The sequence below is a fragment of the Amblyomma mixtum genome, chromosome 1, assembly GCF_055824585.1.
Source record: "Amblyomma mixtum isolate Tamu chromosome 1, ASM5582458v1, whole genome shotgun sequence".
Taxonomy (NCBI): Eukaryota; Metazoa; Arthropoda; class Arachnida; order Ixodida; family Ixodidae; genus Amblyomma; species Amblyomma mixtum.
Genome location: NC_143012.1, coordinates 98,169,057 through 98,187,686, shown reverse-complemented (window position 1 = coordinate 98,187,686; position 18,630 = coordinate 98,169,057). Strand labels below are relative to the sequence as shown.

Sequence of the window (18,630 nt, the reverse complement as noted above, 5' to 3'; positions counted from 1 at the left end):
CTTTTTACGCAACTTTTGCTGCACGGCCGTGGGCACACACGAGGCAGCTATGGGCAACTTGGATCGGCTAGTCATGACCTATGAATAGCTAGTCATGATTGGTTGATGACTAACTAGTATGATGTTAATAACCAACTAGTCATGACTAACCAGTCATAACTAGTCACAACTAACTAGTCATGGTTGGTTAATGACTAGTTAGTCATGACATGTGACTGGTTAATGACTATTAATGTCATGAGTTAGTCATGAGTCACCATTAATGATTAACTAGTAATGACTGGTTAATGACTAATCACGACTAGCTAGTCATGACTAATTAGTTGATGACTGGTTAATGACTAGTTAGTCATGTCTTGTGCCTAGCAATGACTAGTTACGACTCACTTCAGATGTAACGGACGGACAGACAGAGTCATGGCCGCCTTAAAAGAATGTATGTGCATCGTTTGTTGCTGGCAAATTCGAGGAAACATTTCTTCTTTCCCTCCCTCACTGTTAACTATTTATGTGTGCAGCGCAACACTGTCAAGCGGACGTGCATCAAGCGGCTGCCCCAGGTGCTGGTCATCCAGCTGAAGCGGTTTGGCTTCGACTGGGAGGCTAACCGGGCGGTCAAGTTTGACTACCACTTCAAGGTGCGTTGCCCTCTGGCTGGCCTGCCTTCTGGCTGCTGTGAAAATTGTCAATCGCAAAATTGCTCCGATAGCTGATTGGATTGGGTAGAACTGGAGGTGTGCGTGGTGTATGCAGTCTGAAGATTGTTTGTTGGCTGTCGGAATGAAAAATTAATCTCTGTGGTGCTGAAGTGTGACCATGGGGTGAATACCCTATCTACTTTCGTAATGAACCTACTTTTTGTTTACATGAATTTAGGGGGATGGTTCATTGAGTGGGGTAAAAAGTTCCGACAGATTTTTTTGTGGGAGTCGAAGTACAGTAGAACCTCATTAATTCGAAGTCCGTCGGACTGCGAAAAATCCTCGAATTAACCGAGTTTTCGAATTATCAAAAATCGCCGAAAAATGAGAAATAAACGTACGAAACATGGCTGCATCAACACTGCACCTTTATTTTGCCTGAAAAATGGTCACTTGAAGCAGTCATCGATGCACGACTGCTTGGCGTGGTAGTTAGAGGTGCGTACATACTCCGACGTTCTCGGCACGCGGGCGAGAGCCGCTTGTGGTCGGATACCTCAGATCGGCGACGCTACGCCAGGCGCTCCGACGCGGCTTCTACTTGTGGCTACAGGAGGAGGGTGGGGTACGCTTGCTCTTCTGCCACCCTTTGATTGGGGGCACTGCTTGGAGCGGAGCTCCGACGCGAACGCAGAACGTTCTTCGTTCGACACGCCGCCTGGGAGAGGAGGCGAGTGGCGAAGGGAGTAGAGGGGAGGAGTGGCGCGGGAGGCGTGCGCAGTGCATTCTGGGTGGGCAGCTTCGGCGCGCTCGGCGCGAAATAGAGACATGCTCCACGGTGCAGTCAGAGTGCGCCGAAGCCGCCGGACCCGTCCGCGGTCATAGCCGTGACGCGCGAGCGCGCGCTACGTCGGAGTAAACGCGCCTGAACACAGAACACGTTTGATCGCGGCACCGAACAATCAAAACACTACGAGCAGCGCCTGCCACGAGCTAGACAAACAACGGAAACGGAGCCAAAAAACTTGTGACCTAGCGGCACCTGGTTGTTGCTTTGTCAACTAAAGCTAGCCTCCGAGACTGGTAGTTGACTGTGCAGATCGCTGAGGCACAACAAACCACCGGAAACCGAAAATTGATTTACAGTGCCGCCTGGCTGCCACTCCGGCAACTCAACTATACCGGCCTCAGAGACTTGCAACGCATTTTTCTGTCGCGAATCACGGAGGCCATGGTTTAAACCTACGTATTATCCGGAGAGGGGCGCGCTGGTTGTTCAAATTATCCGGCAAATTTTGTATGGAAACTGTTGGGACCTCCGAAAACCTTCGAATTACGTGGGATTTCGAATAAACCGAGTTCGAATTAACGAGGTTTTACTGTATCATGTCATAAGCACGCCCACCCGTTTTTCCTTCCATCCGTCTGTTTGCTCATCCATCCATCAATCATCAACAGAAGCACGTGGTCAGCCGTGTTCATGTTGCGTGTGTTTAGCCCCATTTGCTTTGAAAGGTGTTCTCTGTGTCACTGCGTGATCTGATGATTTTGTGATAGTCGATGGTGCCAGACAGTCATGGCAAGATAAAGCGAACACTGGCGCTGAAGTTTGTGTGCACGTTTTTTACGTGAGGTTAAAAAAACTGGATGGTAAGGAGTGCCGTCATTCTCTTTGCTTGCCTGGTAACACATTGAATTACCGTATTTACTCGCATAATAGGCGCACTTTTTTTCCAGAAAATCCGGCTCAAAGTTCGGGGTGCGCCTATTACGCGGGGTAAAATTTCCGGAAATTTTTCGACTCGCAAAATTGAACACACCGCGTAAACGCACTCGTGTACGGGCCGCACCCCGTTTTCGCGAAGAAAATGTTAAAAAAAAAAAAAAAAAGGTCCGTGTAAGGGCCGCACCGAAACTTTCGGAATGCACGCACTGAGGCCTCCGCGATCGGCTCCGGCTGCGCGCAACGGGCGCTTGATCGCGGAGGCCACACACGCGCACAAGAGCTTCTAGACGCCGCCCAAGGCCAAGCTCATCATCATCATCATCATCGTTTCCCTCCGCAGCGAGCGTTCGCTATCTATATCGCCATCAGCATCTCCAGCTCGTTTTTTTTTGTTGTTGTTGCTGTCAAGTGCCGGGATTTGCGGTAGCGCGATAGTTATCGTGGTTTATGGCTTTGCCGCGGAGCGTTGATGTTTTAGCTCGAGGGGCAAGCACCTTAACAGCTACACAGCTGGGAGTTTGCTCTCGAACGCGGCAAGCGTGCGGCAGGTCGGAAAATACGACGTGGCCGAGAAGTGCGGCAGTTGCGACTGCGGCGTCCCTAAATTTTCGTACGCGACTCCAAGCGCCGAGGTTTTCGCGGGCCTAAGTCGGGAACGTTTCCGGCTGGAGGTGAAGCTTTCCAAACAGACGTTTAAAGTGAGCATCCCTGAAAACTGTGTGCGGCTGTTCTACGCGATGTCGTTGTACGTGCTGTGGGTCCGCAGCAGCTGCGACGGAAGCAGCACTAGTGAGGAGTAGTAGTCAGTTCAGCAAAAACTTTGTTAAAATAAAGATTGGGAAGCGGGGGGTGGCGGGGCGTCGGCTTGCAATCGTGTAAATACAGTATTGATCACAGTGCCAAGTTCGGGGTGCGCCTATTATGCGCGGAAATAAAAAAATCTGATTTTTCGCGCCCTAACTAGGGGTGCGCCTATTATGCGAGTGCGCCTATTACGCGAGTAAATACGGTAATTAATTAAACTTTATTGGGAAAGGACACTGTAATAGAACGGCATAATTAAATACAGTCAAGGGTTGGACCATAGGGGTAACTGCACATAATACTGCATCCAAGGGAGTAATAATATCTGTGATTTAAAAAAGAAAAAAAGCATGCTTTAACTTTCGTGAGACAGCTTTGGGCTTTTCACAATCCTTAAGAATTGAAATCGTGACTAGAACCAAGCATTCCAGAAACATTATTTAAAGGGGATGCGGCTTTCAAATCATGAGAAATGGCCAAAAAAGTTTTTTTTTTTATGTACCTTTGTCTGCTCTTATGCCTTTTTTTTTCATTCTGTCCCAAAGTTTTGTTGCTGAAGTCCACCGGGGAGTACTCGAGAAAAGGTGTTTCGTGAACTGCAGTGGCACTGCATATCAGGGAAATGCTCAAAAAATCAACATTTTTCTCAGTTTTTGTTTTCTGGCTAGATGCTCATCTTGTAGTGCAGAATTTTTTATTAGTACTGCTTTGTCAATCTTGACCCCATTAGTTTTGTTCCCTCGTGCAGAACTCCACTGTATGCGATGGCAGTCTTGGTTTTTAGTTTTGGTGGAGTGTAGATTTTTTTGTGTGACATCTTGTGTACTGTTTCAACATGTCTATGCCAAATACTTTGTAAAAAAAAAATGAAAAGAAAAAATTATGTTGGGAGAAAAAAAATCCAAGGTTGTTATGATGCGTAGTGTGCGTTCAAAAATGCAACAAATGTTCAACCAGTCTTGTACCTTATTTTATCAAGTGTGCAGGCACTCCACAAGGTGTAGAAGAGGAAAAAATTAGTTAAGAAAAAGTTATTCCGATTTAATGCTGAAACTTTGCACACTTCAGTTTGAAAGCATTACTAACACGCAGAGCAGTTTTCATCAAACTCCGTTGGTATTAAACGCCGCGTCCTCCCTTATCTGTGACAGATATTCAAGATATTGAATACCAAGCATTCATACTGTATTGAATGTCAGATGTTTTGCCATTTGCTTGAATATTAGGAATAATAAAACATTCACGCGAGCCTAAAGGTAAAAAAATTCAGGGGGCACTTTGGCCCTCTAAAGTACTGCAAGGCGAAAAAACCTTTCCTGGCGCACTGTTTGGCATTGACTGCGAGGCTGTTTGTGCTGTACTATAGTGCTTTATTTGACTACACACTTTGACTGCTTCTTTAGCACGACTCTCTCTCTGCTTCAATCAGGGGCATATTATTTTTATTTCCTTTTTGGTTGGCTCAACCTATTCTTTGTCTGCTTCGATGAGTTCACTTGTATCCATGGCACTGTTCGCAGTAATGAAGTATGTAATGTGGTCACCCCCGTATGCCTTGCGCCCCCTGTCGGAGCGGACAAATAAGTTGTCGTCTGCTCCAAAAGGTGGTGTCAGGCATCCGTGGGTGACCACATTTCTTCGAATCCGCGCACTCGGACGTCATAACCATTGCGACCAACCGAAAAGCGTGGCACCTCTGCTGACAACCTTCTGTCGACAACGATGAGGCATTGCAGGCTTCCGCCTTAAAGCATCAGTAGCAAAAATCCAGAACAGAGAAACGATGAAGCAGTCACTGTTACTAAGGGTCGCTACTTTATCCCTACTATTTGATTGTACAATGCTGTTGCCACGTTCTTGAAATGTGTTTTCTGACATATGCTGTTTCACTTATGTTGTTTACCTGCTATAATTTCAGTGCTAAGGATCTTGTATAAAATCTTTAATTATTGTTGCAAATTAGAGGTAACACGCCTGTTTTAAACATATTATAATGTTACTGATACTGCTACGGAGCGATCTTCTTGGCCTTAGTCAAGCTGCATGAGTGGCTTTTAGCTGAGAAGACCCTCGAGGCACTTTCTGGAAAATAAACATTGAATTGAATTGAAATGCGAAAGTGGGCACTATTTGAGGTTGCTCGTTGCATTTGTGAAGTAGTAGGTGGCAGACCGAAAGGAAAGAAAACTCTTGTTGCCGGCAGTAGAATGTCTTGAACTCGTCACGTGTGCAGTTCCCGTGGTCCCTGGACATGTCGCCCTACACCCTGCACGGGGTCATGGAGCAGGAGAACCGCTCGGCGAGCAACGGTGACCCCTTGGACGAAGTGTTCCGGCGACCGCCCCCCGCGCTGTACGACCTGACGGGGATCGTGGTGCACAACGGGCAGGCCAGCGCAGGCCACTACTACTCCTACATCCGGGAGAGGAGGTGACCAGCACTCCCCCGTTCCCTACTTGCCCACCAGTTTGTGTGTTCTCTTCACTGTGGCTTTTTGCTGTATGTTTTGTGGTCGGGTAAGATGTTGCCGCCTATCCTAATTTTCAGTCCGTGTGATCCATTCCAAATCACCCCGGCAGGAAGGGAGCGGAGTTGGTCAGGGAAAAATTCGAGACCTGCATTGGAGTGATGTAAAAGCAGTGATGCCTCCTCTTTTCAAGTTGCTGTTTTGTTCTTTAATTGGTTCCTTAATTACCCACTTCATTCACAATTCATTCATTTTAAGTCACCTGTATGTGTGATTAATTCACAGTTAATTCAATTTAGCTAACCCTTAATTCACATTAATGTACCATTAATTCACATTTAAATCACATTAATTCACCTTAATTCATAATTAAATCACCTTTATTCACAATTAACGCACCTTAATTTACCTAAATTCACTCTTGACACTTTCTGTAATCATTAATTATTGATTGGATTTCGACTAGCTGCACATTTTTCCTCGTTTCATCTCGGCATTCATTCCGGACTTTCAAATTTGGCGCCACGCGTTGGCTCCGCCCGCACTTCCGGTCACGTGGCCCCACTCTTCCGGCATTTTAAAATTTGGCGCCACTTCTGACCTGGCCCCGCCCACTTTTTGAACATTTTTGGCTCTGATTAACTAACTGCTCATCCGATTTTGAATTTTTTTTTTTTTTCGTGGAGCCCCTTCACATCATTCTCTTTCAATTACAACCACTCGTTTGATGCTACCTCTTCTGAGTTGCCCACAGCTGGTGCTGACACATTTTGCGGACGCGACCCCGCCGACACAGCCTAGTAATGCTGCCTCATTAATAAACATGAGTTAATGATGTCCTGGTCGAAATCAAGAAGAAGAAGCAGTCATTGGCAGGGCATGTAATGCGAAGGCAAGAGAAGCGATGGTCCCGTAAGAGCAACGGAGTGGATTCCGAGAGAGCTATGGTGAGCATTAAAGGGACACTGAGGAGACATTGAAGTTGGTTTGTATCAACAGAATACCACCTCCTGATTACAAAAACGCCACTCATACTGACAACAAAGCTCTTGTAACGTAGAAAAGAGCAAGAACCGAAATACAGGTATCGCCACCACAGGCCAAACTCGCAAGTACAAGTGTGATGAGGTCATAGGACAAAGCAGTGTTGCTAGAACCAATGGTTCTAGCAACACTAGGACACGAGAAGCCACGAATCACTGAGGCGCAGCCAATGCACGCGCAAATCTCCTTGACGTCGCCAGATGGCGCCACGTACCCGGCAGCTACGCGCGCGCCTGCAGCATCGGGACTAATCAGCGCCTGCTCAACGGCGGGCTGGCTCCCGGTATCCCGCTAACGGTAACAAGGTACACGGTATGCTAAAGGTGTCTATTTGCTAAAACTTCGTTGACGACTTCGGGAGCGGGATCCATTGTAATGCTGGCAAAACGCCGGTGCAAATGTAAACGAAGCGATGGTAGCGACGGCCGCAATAGCCGATAGATGCCTTCAATGTGCAGCTGGTGGTAGCTTTCTTTTCGGCAGTTGCCAGCCGCACTGCTGGCAGCCAGAAATCACGGAGTCTGCGTTACGTCATGTGCACGTCATGTTTCACGTCACTTAGTCCTGTGTCGTCATAGGAGAATCCCAAGTTTGAATCAAAGCGGCGGGAAAAACTTTTTCAACTTCGAATCCAAATTTCTTCGAAATAAATGCATCTTTCGCTGCCGGCCAAGTGGCAACAAAGCCATAAAATGCCGAACTATCCGATATTGCTGTAAAAAAAAAATATTAATAGAGCTCTCCTCACTGTCCCTTTAAGCTAGCTGTATGCTCCTGTATGCCATAAGCCATTATTTCATCACTTTACCAGAGTTGTTAATGGCCTGGTGACAGACACAGCGCCTATGTTGTCCTTGTTTATCGTCGTGTGTCCATGCTGTTTGTTCATTTCCACTGTGCAAATGCATTTCCTGCGCTTCTGCGCACAGACTTTGTTCATTTTGAATGATATGAATACCTTTCGCAACCCCATGAAATTCGTGTCATCAGTAGTCTAGATATACATGTGTGCACAGCCATTTCTGTTGTCTTGGTGTTTGATGGCTTGTTATCTCCTAGCTTCAATGCCTGGTAACTGGCGTGTTAGTTACTTCTTCTCAGGCAAGCTGCTAGATTAGGGGAGGAGTACAAGAGGGTCAAACACATAGTGGCTTTTCGCTGGGATGGATCTCCTTGCTTTGAAGCAAGTTCTTAACAGTCATGAAATGTGGCTTTCAGGAATGACCCACGGTATGTGGCCCGCAAGGGCACCTGGTACAAGTTCAACGACACGACTGTCGAACAGTTCGACCTCAACGACTCAACGCTTGAGACTGAGTGCTTTGGCGGCACCTACAAGGCCAAGGTTTCGGACTCTGGTGAGCACTGCTGTCTCTGCCCTGCACGTGCTGCATCATGCTTAGTGTGATCAGGTGGAAAGCCTTTGCGTAACTGTCAGAATCGTTGACCCATGTTCACTGTAGCTCTGAAGAAGTGTCTTATACACACTCCCTCCCATGCCTAGCATAGTGAGCCGGAAAACTGACTATGCTAGCTGTTGGAAATCAGGAACCTGTCTTCATCTAGGCTTCACAGAATGGCACCTCATCTGAGCCTTCTTCATCTCAATAGCAAATGCATTTGCGAGGTCACTTGACGCAGCTGCATAACTGTGGCTTGATGATGATGATGATGAATTATGGCTGAAGGGTGGCTTTGGCCAAAGAGTGCCACAGCACAGGGTATATTTTTCAGCTGCACAAGGTCAGGTCATAGACCCATTTTAAGGCGAAAGCCTTTAATGCCTCATCGCTGTCGACTTGTCAGCAGAGGGGTCAACGCTTTTCAGTTGGTCGAAACGGTTATGATGTCACAGTGCGCAGATTCGCAGTAATGAAGTCACTCGTGGATGCCTTTTGGAGCAGGCGACAACTGATAAAATAGTTGTCGTCCGCTCCGACAGGGGGCGTAAGGCGTCCGTGGGTGACCACATTACATACCTCATTACTGCGAACAGAGCCATTGATACAACCGAACTCATCGAAGCAGAGAGAGAGAGTCGTGCTAAAGAAGCAGTCAAACTGTGTAGTCGAATAAAGTACTAGTGCAGCACAAACAGTCTCGCAGTCAATGCCAAACAGTGCGCCAGGAAAGGCTTTCGCCTTGCAGCACTTTAGAGAGCCAAAGTGCCCCCTGAGTTGTTTTCCAGGCATTTTAGCGAAGTTAAGCCACGCATGAGGCCAGGGTAAAGCTTGTTCCCATTGTATCACCAGTGGATGCTTGGTGGCACTGGAGATTGAACCCCGCACATCCCACATTAAAGGCGGATGCTCAGACCACTAGGTCACCGCTGTGTTATAGCTGTAGCTTATACATTTGCTGTTAGCTGGCTTTCGTAAATAATTTTTTTATATATATTGGCACTTGAAAATCCTCATATGCTCTCTACAAGCAGACCGATGGGATCTCTCCATAGTGCCTGTCTGTACTCTGCCTGTTTCCAGATGTTTCAGTATCCCTGTAATCTGCTCTACCTTCATTTATGTAATGGATGGCTTGTCCTATAGTTTTGCACACCTGCAAGGTCAGTTTTGCCGTGTAAAAAAAAAAGGTTAACTGAGGGCAGCTGAGTGCTTTGTCAAAGCAGAGAGCCATGTCTGGTGCTTAGAGTCGCAGTTTAACATGAGACGGGTTTCTTGGGACGCCTTGGCTGATGATTTCGATGGTCGTCGCTAGGCATTGGTTAAAAAAGGTTCACTTTTCTAGGTGAGGGGCTCTCAAAAGTGGGTTCCACAGAAACCTGGTGGTTCCCTGGTGCACTTTTTGTGGTTTGCCCGAGCACCTAAATCCGTGCATACCTCAACCCCCACCCTTCCTTTACCCATTTTATTTTGAGACTAATCGCGCTGTAATTCCTCTTAGCTGACTGTTTCACTGCACAGCCAGCCAGTGTTAACTGGACTAGGACATTTTTAGAGGACCAGCTCTCCATGCGAAGGTTCCCGGGAAAGACATGGGAGTTTTCGGGGGCGGAAAGGGTCTGTAGCGAATACAGAAGACGGCGGTACGCATGCTTTCTCCTCTGCCGTGCTGCCAGTTTGTGAAGTAAACAGATATAAAGGAACTGTGCTGAAGTGCCACAGCTAGGCTTTGAAAGGAAATGAATGATGCAAGAAATGGTGGAGATACTTGAACCAAAGCTATAAACCAGTTTTTGCACTCCTGGCAAAGAAACGTCCAATAAAGCCACTCTAGCAATTCAGCAGGGAACCACAGGGTTCGAAAGCATCCTGCTCTTCAAAGTGGCCACCACCACGCAGAGTTGTTAGTGGGACGACTGTTTTCTCGGGAAATGTGGCCAGGGACCTGTACGAGAGGGTGTGGGGGGGTGTGGGGGGGGGGGGGGGGGGGGGGGGGGGGGGCTTAGTCGAGTAGCCTGCAGCCTGCATGAGAGCAGCATAGGCGATGAATAAGTGGGATTGAAATGTCTCTATAGCTAGCACTCATCATCTGCATTACCATGTGTGTAATCGCCGTTAATTTTTTGAGGGACCATGTACCTGCGTGTTCCGTTTTGCAGGCATCTTAGGCACGGAGGAATGGAAGTTTCCCCGAGGCTACAAAGATTGAGAAGCCCTGATCTAGGTCCATAAATATTGAGTTCTCACAAAGTGTCGTCACATTAGCTTGGATATTTTGGCAGTGCATTTTATCAAGCCTGCTAGAAATCTTCCATTCTAAACTTCTAACCTCTCCTCAGTATGATTGCAGCCTAATCTTGTCTCAATCCAATTTAACCCCTTTACCGTTTTGTTATATCAACGAATTTCTTAACAAAACTGCTTATTTTTTTTATTCCTGATTTCGAATATTATTGCAATAAAAAGCACGAATTCGATCTTTAAAAAATATCTGAAGCAAACACAAAGTCAAATTAGAATATTCAAGTTAATTATTTCTAACATTATGGAAAACCAACTTCCTGCTGGTAATGAGTGATAAATATATTCAAGCAAGTCATCAGGCAAGCTTATAATGAACATCTTACCGGGAACTGCAAGAAAAGGAAACCGAGGGTGTCATATAGGGATGTTACTGACGTTGACCTTCATGCAATGACGCGCGCTTCGCAAAGTTCGCTTCTGAGCTGTCCACTTCTTCATCGGAAGAACTGATAAGCACAACGTCAGCACTGTCGTCCTCGCTCCCTGAAACAATGTACACTTCGGTGTCTCAGTCACCATCGTCTGAAGAAGATTACGACGAAGAAGAGCGTCTTTTCCGAGAAGACGGGCCAGCAAAACACGCGTCGCCTCCGCCGGATGCCATTTTTAAAACCCAGGTTGCCATACGAAAAAAAACGTTTATGCGGTAGAATAAAACGAAATTAACAGGTCAGTGCTGCCATCTGTCGAGCAAAATGTCATCTAAGCCACACACGAGCACTGCTCGTCCGAAACGAGGAAGAGAAGAACCTATTCAGAGAGGACGAACTACAGTCGTCCAAAACGGTTTGGGGACGGCTTGGCAAGGACGAGCACAGCTCGTCCAAAACGGTTAAGGGGTTAATCTCAGTCCAGCCTTACTAGTCTACTCTCGGAGTTCTATGAGGGGCATGTTTGACTGTCTGAATACACACTGTAATGCTCTGTGTTCCGTCCCGATTCAAATCTCCTCATGTCCACTTTTTCATGCATCGGTTTTTGAAAGGAAACAGGCTGGTGACAGCATCAGCAGTTCTGTTTTGCTGGTTGTGGCATTTAGAGAATACATAGATGTCGGCAGAGTGAAAAGATATATGAAGTGCAGAAAAAACCATATATGTGACAACAGCAACAGAGGCATGCTAGAAATCAGCAGAGGTTATCAGCCCCCAGGAGTGACAGCTCTTTTTTGCAGTAGTGTTAGCGAAGGAGTGCTGACACATGCATTTCCCTGCTTCAATATGTTGTAGGCCTCGATGATTTCCCTTGCAGTTTTTCCCGGTTTTTGGCAATGATCATAGTTTCACGGTATAGCAGTACGCACTGTTTTTTCTCTTTCTTTGCCCATTCACAATCCCGGCGATGAATGCCGAGGTGGCCGGAAATTCCTTTAGAGACTTTATAGCTGTGTTCGCTCAGCCTTTTATTAATACATCGTCCCATCTGTCCAACGTACTGCCCTCCACAGGGCAGAGGATTGTTATAAACAACCCCCTTATCACAAGGGACGAAGCGTGACTGATGCTTAGTTGTGCCCTTACTTAGCCACTTTTTCTTTTATCTCATTAACAGATCGGCACAAACCAGCCAGACGATCAGGCGCAGAAAACACAACATCAACACCTGCTTTTTTCCCCACTCTTTTCTGGGAGTGTGAAATTCCATGTAGATATGGAATCACAGCGACACGTTTGGGGTTGTGTCGTCCGTTTCCTTTGCATTTAGAGAATCAACAGCACCGGCTGCTTGAACAAGTTTCCACTACTTGTGTCCTGTCTTGCGAGACAAGCCACTCAAGGTGGTCATTTGCAGATTTTTTTTTACTCGACATTCCTTCTGTTGAGGTGATACACTGCGTCCTTCAAAACTCAATATCTTACCATAGGCCATATATACTCGTGTAAAGGCCACAACCCTAACGTGGCAGCTGGCATTTTAACATAGCTCTATTTTTTTTGGCTTTTTATGCATAACTTTTGTTTTCAAGCATGGTTCTGGCCACGGTAAAAGGGCGACGCTTAGTGGCACGTCATTTTTGGCTGTTTAAAAGTTGCACTGTTGTACAAGATGTGCTGAATTTTTGTGAATTGGAAAAATTCAGAAGAAAAATTACCACTTCTACACTGAAAAATATGGTAGGTGTACAGAAGATGAGGGTAGCAGAAATAACAGTAGACACAGTAGTACTTTGTTTGGCCCTTTCGAATGTGTGCAATTGTTGTCAAGCGCCATGGTGGGTAACCATTCTTTCTGCTTTCCTTGTCTCTTGTGCACTTACTCAGAATGGAAAAAAAAAAAAACTGCAGTAGTGACCTAAGCCTAAATGGCCACCCTAGTTGGTGGCCAACACTCCTTGCTCCGTCTTTCTTTTTCTTTGTCATTGTTTTTTAGCGTCGTGCTATCCCGAGACGCGGCAGCGGCACTGGAATGCCTACCTGCTGTTCTACGAGAAGCAGGAGGACTCGCGGACGCCCCGAACACCACACAAGACGCCCGGCCGCTTCTCGTTCCGCAGGGAACCCAAGGACTCGACTCCCGTCAAGTGGGTGCACTATCAGTGCTGTGTTGTGCTCGTTTCACCGCTTCTCTACACTACCGTGGTAGCCACAGCTCTGGCCAGTCGTCTCATCAGTTTAATGGGTGGACGAGGGTCTTAAAACTGACCGTATTATTTGTGGCTAGAGTCTCATGAAATTCTGCACACAGGTGCGTTTGTCTCTTCTGATTTCAGAAATGTAATCGTAATTGAGCTGGTGGTCTTAGATCAAAAGTTATCTCAAATTCTAGAGTGTAATTAGGCAATTTCTTACGCAGCTTTAATGAACTTTCTCACTGCATTCTGTGGCTTTTAATTACATGAATTGACAGCCAGAGAATTCCCATGCCCGATGACATTCTTACTTTTGTTGTTTAGGCCACATATAGCTAGTAATTTACAATTAGCTTAACGAGTTGCAGTGTCAAATACTGAGACCTTTTACTCTCAACATAATATGTCAGGATGACATCCCTTTAGAGAAAAACGAAAAATTTCACCGGGTATGGGAACTCTCTGGCTATCTATTCATGCAATTAAAAGCAACAAAGTGCAGTGAGAAAGTTCATTAAAGCTGCGTAAGAAATTACCTAATTACATTCTAGACTTTGTAAGATCTAAGACCACCAGTTCAATTATGATTACATATTTGGAATCGGAAGAGAAAAATGGATCTCTGTGCAAAATGTCATGAGATTCTAGCCATAAATAAAAAAGTTAGTTTTAAGCCCCTTGTTCCCCCTTAAAATGTCGTCCCCACCCTTTTTGTGCATCTGAGGCTTGATTTTACGAGACTGTCTGGAACTGCAAGGTTTTCTGAAGCACCTCTCATTGTCCTAAAGGAACCAACAATTAAATTTTAAGGCCCCAATTTTTTTTTTTATGTCTAAGGTGTACAGTCTGGTTTTGTTGGAAACGCTGTGGGAAATGTTTACCGAGGATTTTTTATACATCTCGATGCTGGAAACCATCATCAGCGTGCTCAATAGTGAGTGCATGCCAGCAAACGAGCTGAGACAACAACTAATACCCCTGTCACGTGGGCATTTTCAAAGGCTGTCGAGTCAAGAGCCCTTGAGATTCTCATTTGGTATTCAACTCGAAGGAGTTTGGCTGCCGCTACTTGGCAAAAGACTGCCATCGAGAGGTTCTATTGTCTCACACCAATATGTTGTGCCAGCACCACCAATAATTTTGTGGGCACACTAGTACAGCCAACCGTAATAATCCACCCAATAGTAATCAGCCATCAAGTTTAACCTGTAAAGGTTAAACTTATTGACCAATTGCTAGCATGCCTAGAAAGGTTAAAAACAGAATGTTTATTTGTTACAATAATCACTCTTGAAATGAACTTCATTGTTCTAGACAAGCTGTAGTAGCATTCATTGCAGTTTTGAGGTAGCTGGTGTTCGTTGTTGTTGTATTGCCAGGCATAGTGGTAATTATGCTTGCTGAAGCGTTTTATCGCCTAGCCTGTCTTTTTTTTTTTTTTTTCTGCAAAATAAGTTGTATATTTTGAAGTTCTCTGCTTTTCAGAGATGATAGTGCTCCGGTTTTATTCTCCGGTGCGTTGCTGCTAGTGGACCACATTCGAGAGCACGCAGCTGCCTATAAAAGTTCCGTACTGTTCCTTTGGCTTAATAGGCTACTGACTCAGTGGCCATCACAGCCACACATGTAGCAGCGCTGAATAGACCTTTGAGTCAATAGGCTTTCGGTTTGAGGGCCTTCGAAATGACCATGTGACAGGGGCCGGTATCCAGTCAGTAATAGCCATATTTACGCGCGTAACAGGTGCACTCGCATATTAGGCACACCTCCAGTTTGGTCGCGAAAAATTGGATTTTTTTTATTTTTGCGCATAATAGGCGCACCCGAACTTGGCACTGCGATCAATCCCACCCAGCCCCTATTTCAGGTGGAAAAAAACAAAAAACGCATGCACATTCCACAACCAAAACTTACTTTAACAAAGTTTTTGCTGAACTGACTGCTAGTCCTCACTAGTGCTGCTGCGGACCCACAACACGTACAATGACATTGCATGGAACAGCCGCACACAGTTTTCAGGGATGCTCACTTTAAACGTCTGTTTGGAAAGCTTCATCTCCAGCCGGAAACGTTCCGGACTTAGGCCCGCAAAAACCTCGGCGCCTGGAGTCGTGTACGAAAATTTAGGCGCGCCGCAGTCGCAACTGCCGCACTTCTCGGCCACATCAAATTTCCAGCCCGCTGCACGCTTGCCGTGTTTGAGAGCAAACTCCCAGTTGTGTAGCTATTAAGGTGCTTGTCTGTTGTGCTAAAATTGCAACGCTCAGCTCACAAAAGCACACGAAAGCCACAACTACGGTGAACTAACATGCTAACACAACGACAAAAAGCTACAAAAAGCTGGAGCTGGTGATACTGATGCCGATATGGATAGTGGGAGCTCGCAGAGGAGGAAAAAGTTGACGATGATGATAACAGCCTGCAGCCTCTGGCGTTATCCGTGGGCGACACCTGGAAGTACCTGTGCGCGTACGTGGCCTCCGAGATGAAGGGTTCTGTTACTCGCAGTCAGAGCTGATCGCAGAGGCCATGGTGCATACATTTCGAAGGCGATTCCCGCGTGGGTTGTGGAAAATTTTGGGCGCAGCCCTTACACGTATCTGTTTTTTTTTAATATGTCCTTCAAGAAAACAAGGTGTGGCCCTTACAAGTGTGCGTTTATACAGTATGTTCAGCTTTAAAGCGCAAGAGTGCGAGTCAAAAAATTTCCCGAAATTTTACCCTGCGTTAGATGCACCCCGGACTTTGAGCTGGATTTTCTGAAAAAAAAAAAAAAAAGTGCGCCTGTTATGCTAGTAAATACGGTAGACAGCTCTAGCACAGCGTAGCATTCACCTGAGTTCCCGCACCCAAAGCTGTTGCAGCACAGTGACGCACGCCTTGTCAACGACAGTTTTTGTGGACCATAGTCGGTACTTCAACCAGGAAATGCAAAACACTGTGGCTAACATTAGCTCAAACCACTTCATCAATGACTTGGACGGAGAGGGTTAAAGGGATGTTGTACTGAAATATTTCGAGCTGCGGTTTTTGATGCAAATGAAGTTTAACTGCTAAGAATTGCCGGGTGGGACTAGCTTTTGAGGAGCGAAAAGGCGCAAAAGACTTTTTTTCTGCAATTCTTGCATTGTATCGCCACAAATGGCCGCTGTCTCTGTAAGCTCTAGAGAGGGTTAAAGGGATGTTGTACTGAAATATTTCGAGCTGCGGTTTTTGATGCAAATGAAGTTTAACTGCTAAGAATTGACGGGTGGGACTAGCTTTTGAGGAGCGAAAAGGCGCAAAAGACTTTTTTTCTGCAATTCTTGCATTGTACCGCCACAAATGGCCGCTGTCTCTGTAAGCTGCGGGTGTGACATCATAACACCCCCACTGCTCCCACACAATTCAAATCGCTATACAAGTGGTTGACAGGGTATAGCCTTCTGTGTACACACTTTGTCTAACTCTCCACTTCCCTTGGGTGCACCTTAGTCAGGTGTGCCTTGAGCAATGTTTGCCCATCACAACAGAAGCGTTTCTCAAGGCACACCTTCGCATATGTTTCTGGGAGAGATGAAGCTCCGAAGACAATGCGATCGTCCTGTGCAGTCGTCACAGCTAAATTTGACGTCTTTTACAGGTGGCTCTTTCCGTAACTTTTTCTCCGTCTGGATTATTCAACTATCCTATTTACTCAAATGTAACGAGAGTTTTTTTTTTTAAGTTTTTGTTTATCAAAGTCTACCGTCACGCTATAATCGAATACCATGATTCAGTTGCCCTAAAGCAGTGCCTCAATGCATCTGTTTTGAAGCAGTCGCAAATTAGTTCCAGTTTCTGGAATTTGCGATGTTATGTTGACAACGGGAGTACCATGGGAGCCCAGTGACCCGGTCTTCACCATGCCTGCAGAACTGGCGGACTGGTTCTTTCATCATGCACCAAGCTACATGCTGTCCAGATGGAAAATCTGTAGAAATTGCACTGCCCTCCAGTTCAGCCGTGCATGCGTGCGTGTGGGCGGGCGGCCGGCCGCTGGCACTTATAGCACATCTTGACTGTTATATTTCTATCCATCCTCATGTGCAAATGCGCCAAGGAAAAAAAAAGAAATCAGGGAGAAATCTGCCACTTAGCATGAAGCCACCTAATTCTTTGCACAGGAGCTAGTTTGTCTTGCAGGAGAGTAATATTGATAATAATAATTAAGTAAATAAAGGGAAAGAACTGTTATCACGAAAAGCTCCCATATACTAAGTTATAATACTGATAGGATAGTGAAGCTTATACAGTGGAACCTCGATTATACGACGTTCAGGGGACCGCGCGAAACCGTCGTATAATCCGGGTGTCGTATAATCGAAAATCAAAGAATGCTGCCAGTGGCGCTCGGCCTTGCGCCGAAAACTGTTGACCGGCTTCAAGCCCGCGGCAAGTATGCCAATCAGATTAAAAAAGACAAAACCCAGCATTTGTTTGAAACAGATTCGCAAAAAAAATCTTTATTACCGTTTAAAACAAATCGGTAATTTTTTTTTTTTTTTGCACCTTTGCCCAACCTCGGCGCATCAACTTTCTTTCAAGGGCTGCCACGTCCGGCAGTAGGTCGCCAACATCGTCGCGCGCGCGAGCAAAGCGCCGGATGTTGTCCGGATGTTCTCGACGCTCTGCAACATGTCCGCCTAACTAGGAATGGGAGCGCAAATTTCTGCATCGTTGTCCACTTCCTCTTCGTTGGAAGTTTTATCGGAAGTTTTATCGTCGGGGCACATGGCATCCATTACTTCCATTACAAAAAGCGCCGCTGTCCTCGCTTGGGCGAGCGCCGCGGCCTCGCCTGCTTATCTGTTTTTTCATCAGCGCCCGCTCCTGCGGACGGACGCATCTGCCACGGGAGTCTTATCTCCTCTCTTTATCTTTCCTCTGATCTTTGAACTCTCCTCTATCTGCACTTGGCAGCGGTGGTGGCTTGGCTCGAGCCCGTAGGCGGGCCCACGGCGGGCCCGCGCACTTTCCTTTTCATCCTTCTCTCAGTTGCAACAACAACGCGCAGGCCGCGCCTCCTCGGGACTCCGACTGCACAGGCTCGACGAAAAAGAGAGCAAGTGCACTTGGCGGCCTCGGCAAGGCTCTCTTCCGCGCAAAAACGGGGGTGCTTAGATTCGCATGCAAAGTTTTTTTTTTCAGAAATTTTTTTCCGAAAATAGGGGGGTGCTTAGAATCGCGAAAATACGGTACATCCCGGCCTGCGTTTGCTGACGACCTTTTTTGACGGACGGTACGAGCCAGCCGTCGTACGAAGCGGGGTCCTTCTAAAATTTGCGTCGTATAACCGAGGTTTTTAATGCATTGTCTCTATGGGGGTTTTGCCGGGACCGCACAAATTCGTCGTAAAATGCGGGTCGTCGCATGACCGGGGGACGTATAATCGAGGTTCCACTGTATTTAAGTTGGTGCATGAAAAATTCAGGGGGAACTTTGACAATCTAAAGTGCGCAAGGCGAAAGCCTTCGTTTCTTTCTTTTTATTCTTTCTTTTTCTTTTTACATCAGTCTGCTGCAAGCCGTCTGGCGAGAGAGCAGTGCGCCCGACAGTGGCGCCACCTTAGTGCATGCTAAGTAAGCTACCAACGAGACGACGGCTGTAGGCACACATGAGGCGGCAAAATGGTGATTTGGATTGGTCATGACTAA

At 46.3% G+C, this 18,630-nt stretch overlaps 1 protein-coding gene across 1 annotated transcript in view; it reads left to right on the top strand.

Moving 5' to 3' along the window:
- The window catches only part of LOC149367286 (ubiquitin carboxyl-terminal hydrolase 24-like), a 183,727-nt gene that overhangs the window by 122,301 nt on the left and 42,796 nt on the right, over positions 1-18,630 (top strand). The window contains exons 39-42 of the mRNA XM_089554944.1: positions 519-638; positions 5,405-5,601; positions 7,901-8,040; positions 12,757-12,907. Coding sequence (XP_089411070.1) covers positions 519-638; positions 5,405-5,601; positions 7,901-8,040; positions 12,757-12,907 — 608 coding nt within the window. The remainder of the gene's footprint in view (positions 1-518; positions 639-5,404; positions 5,602-7,900; positions 8,041-12,756; positions 12,908-18,630) is intronic.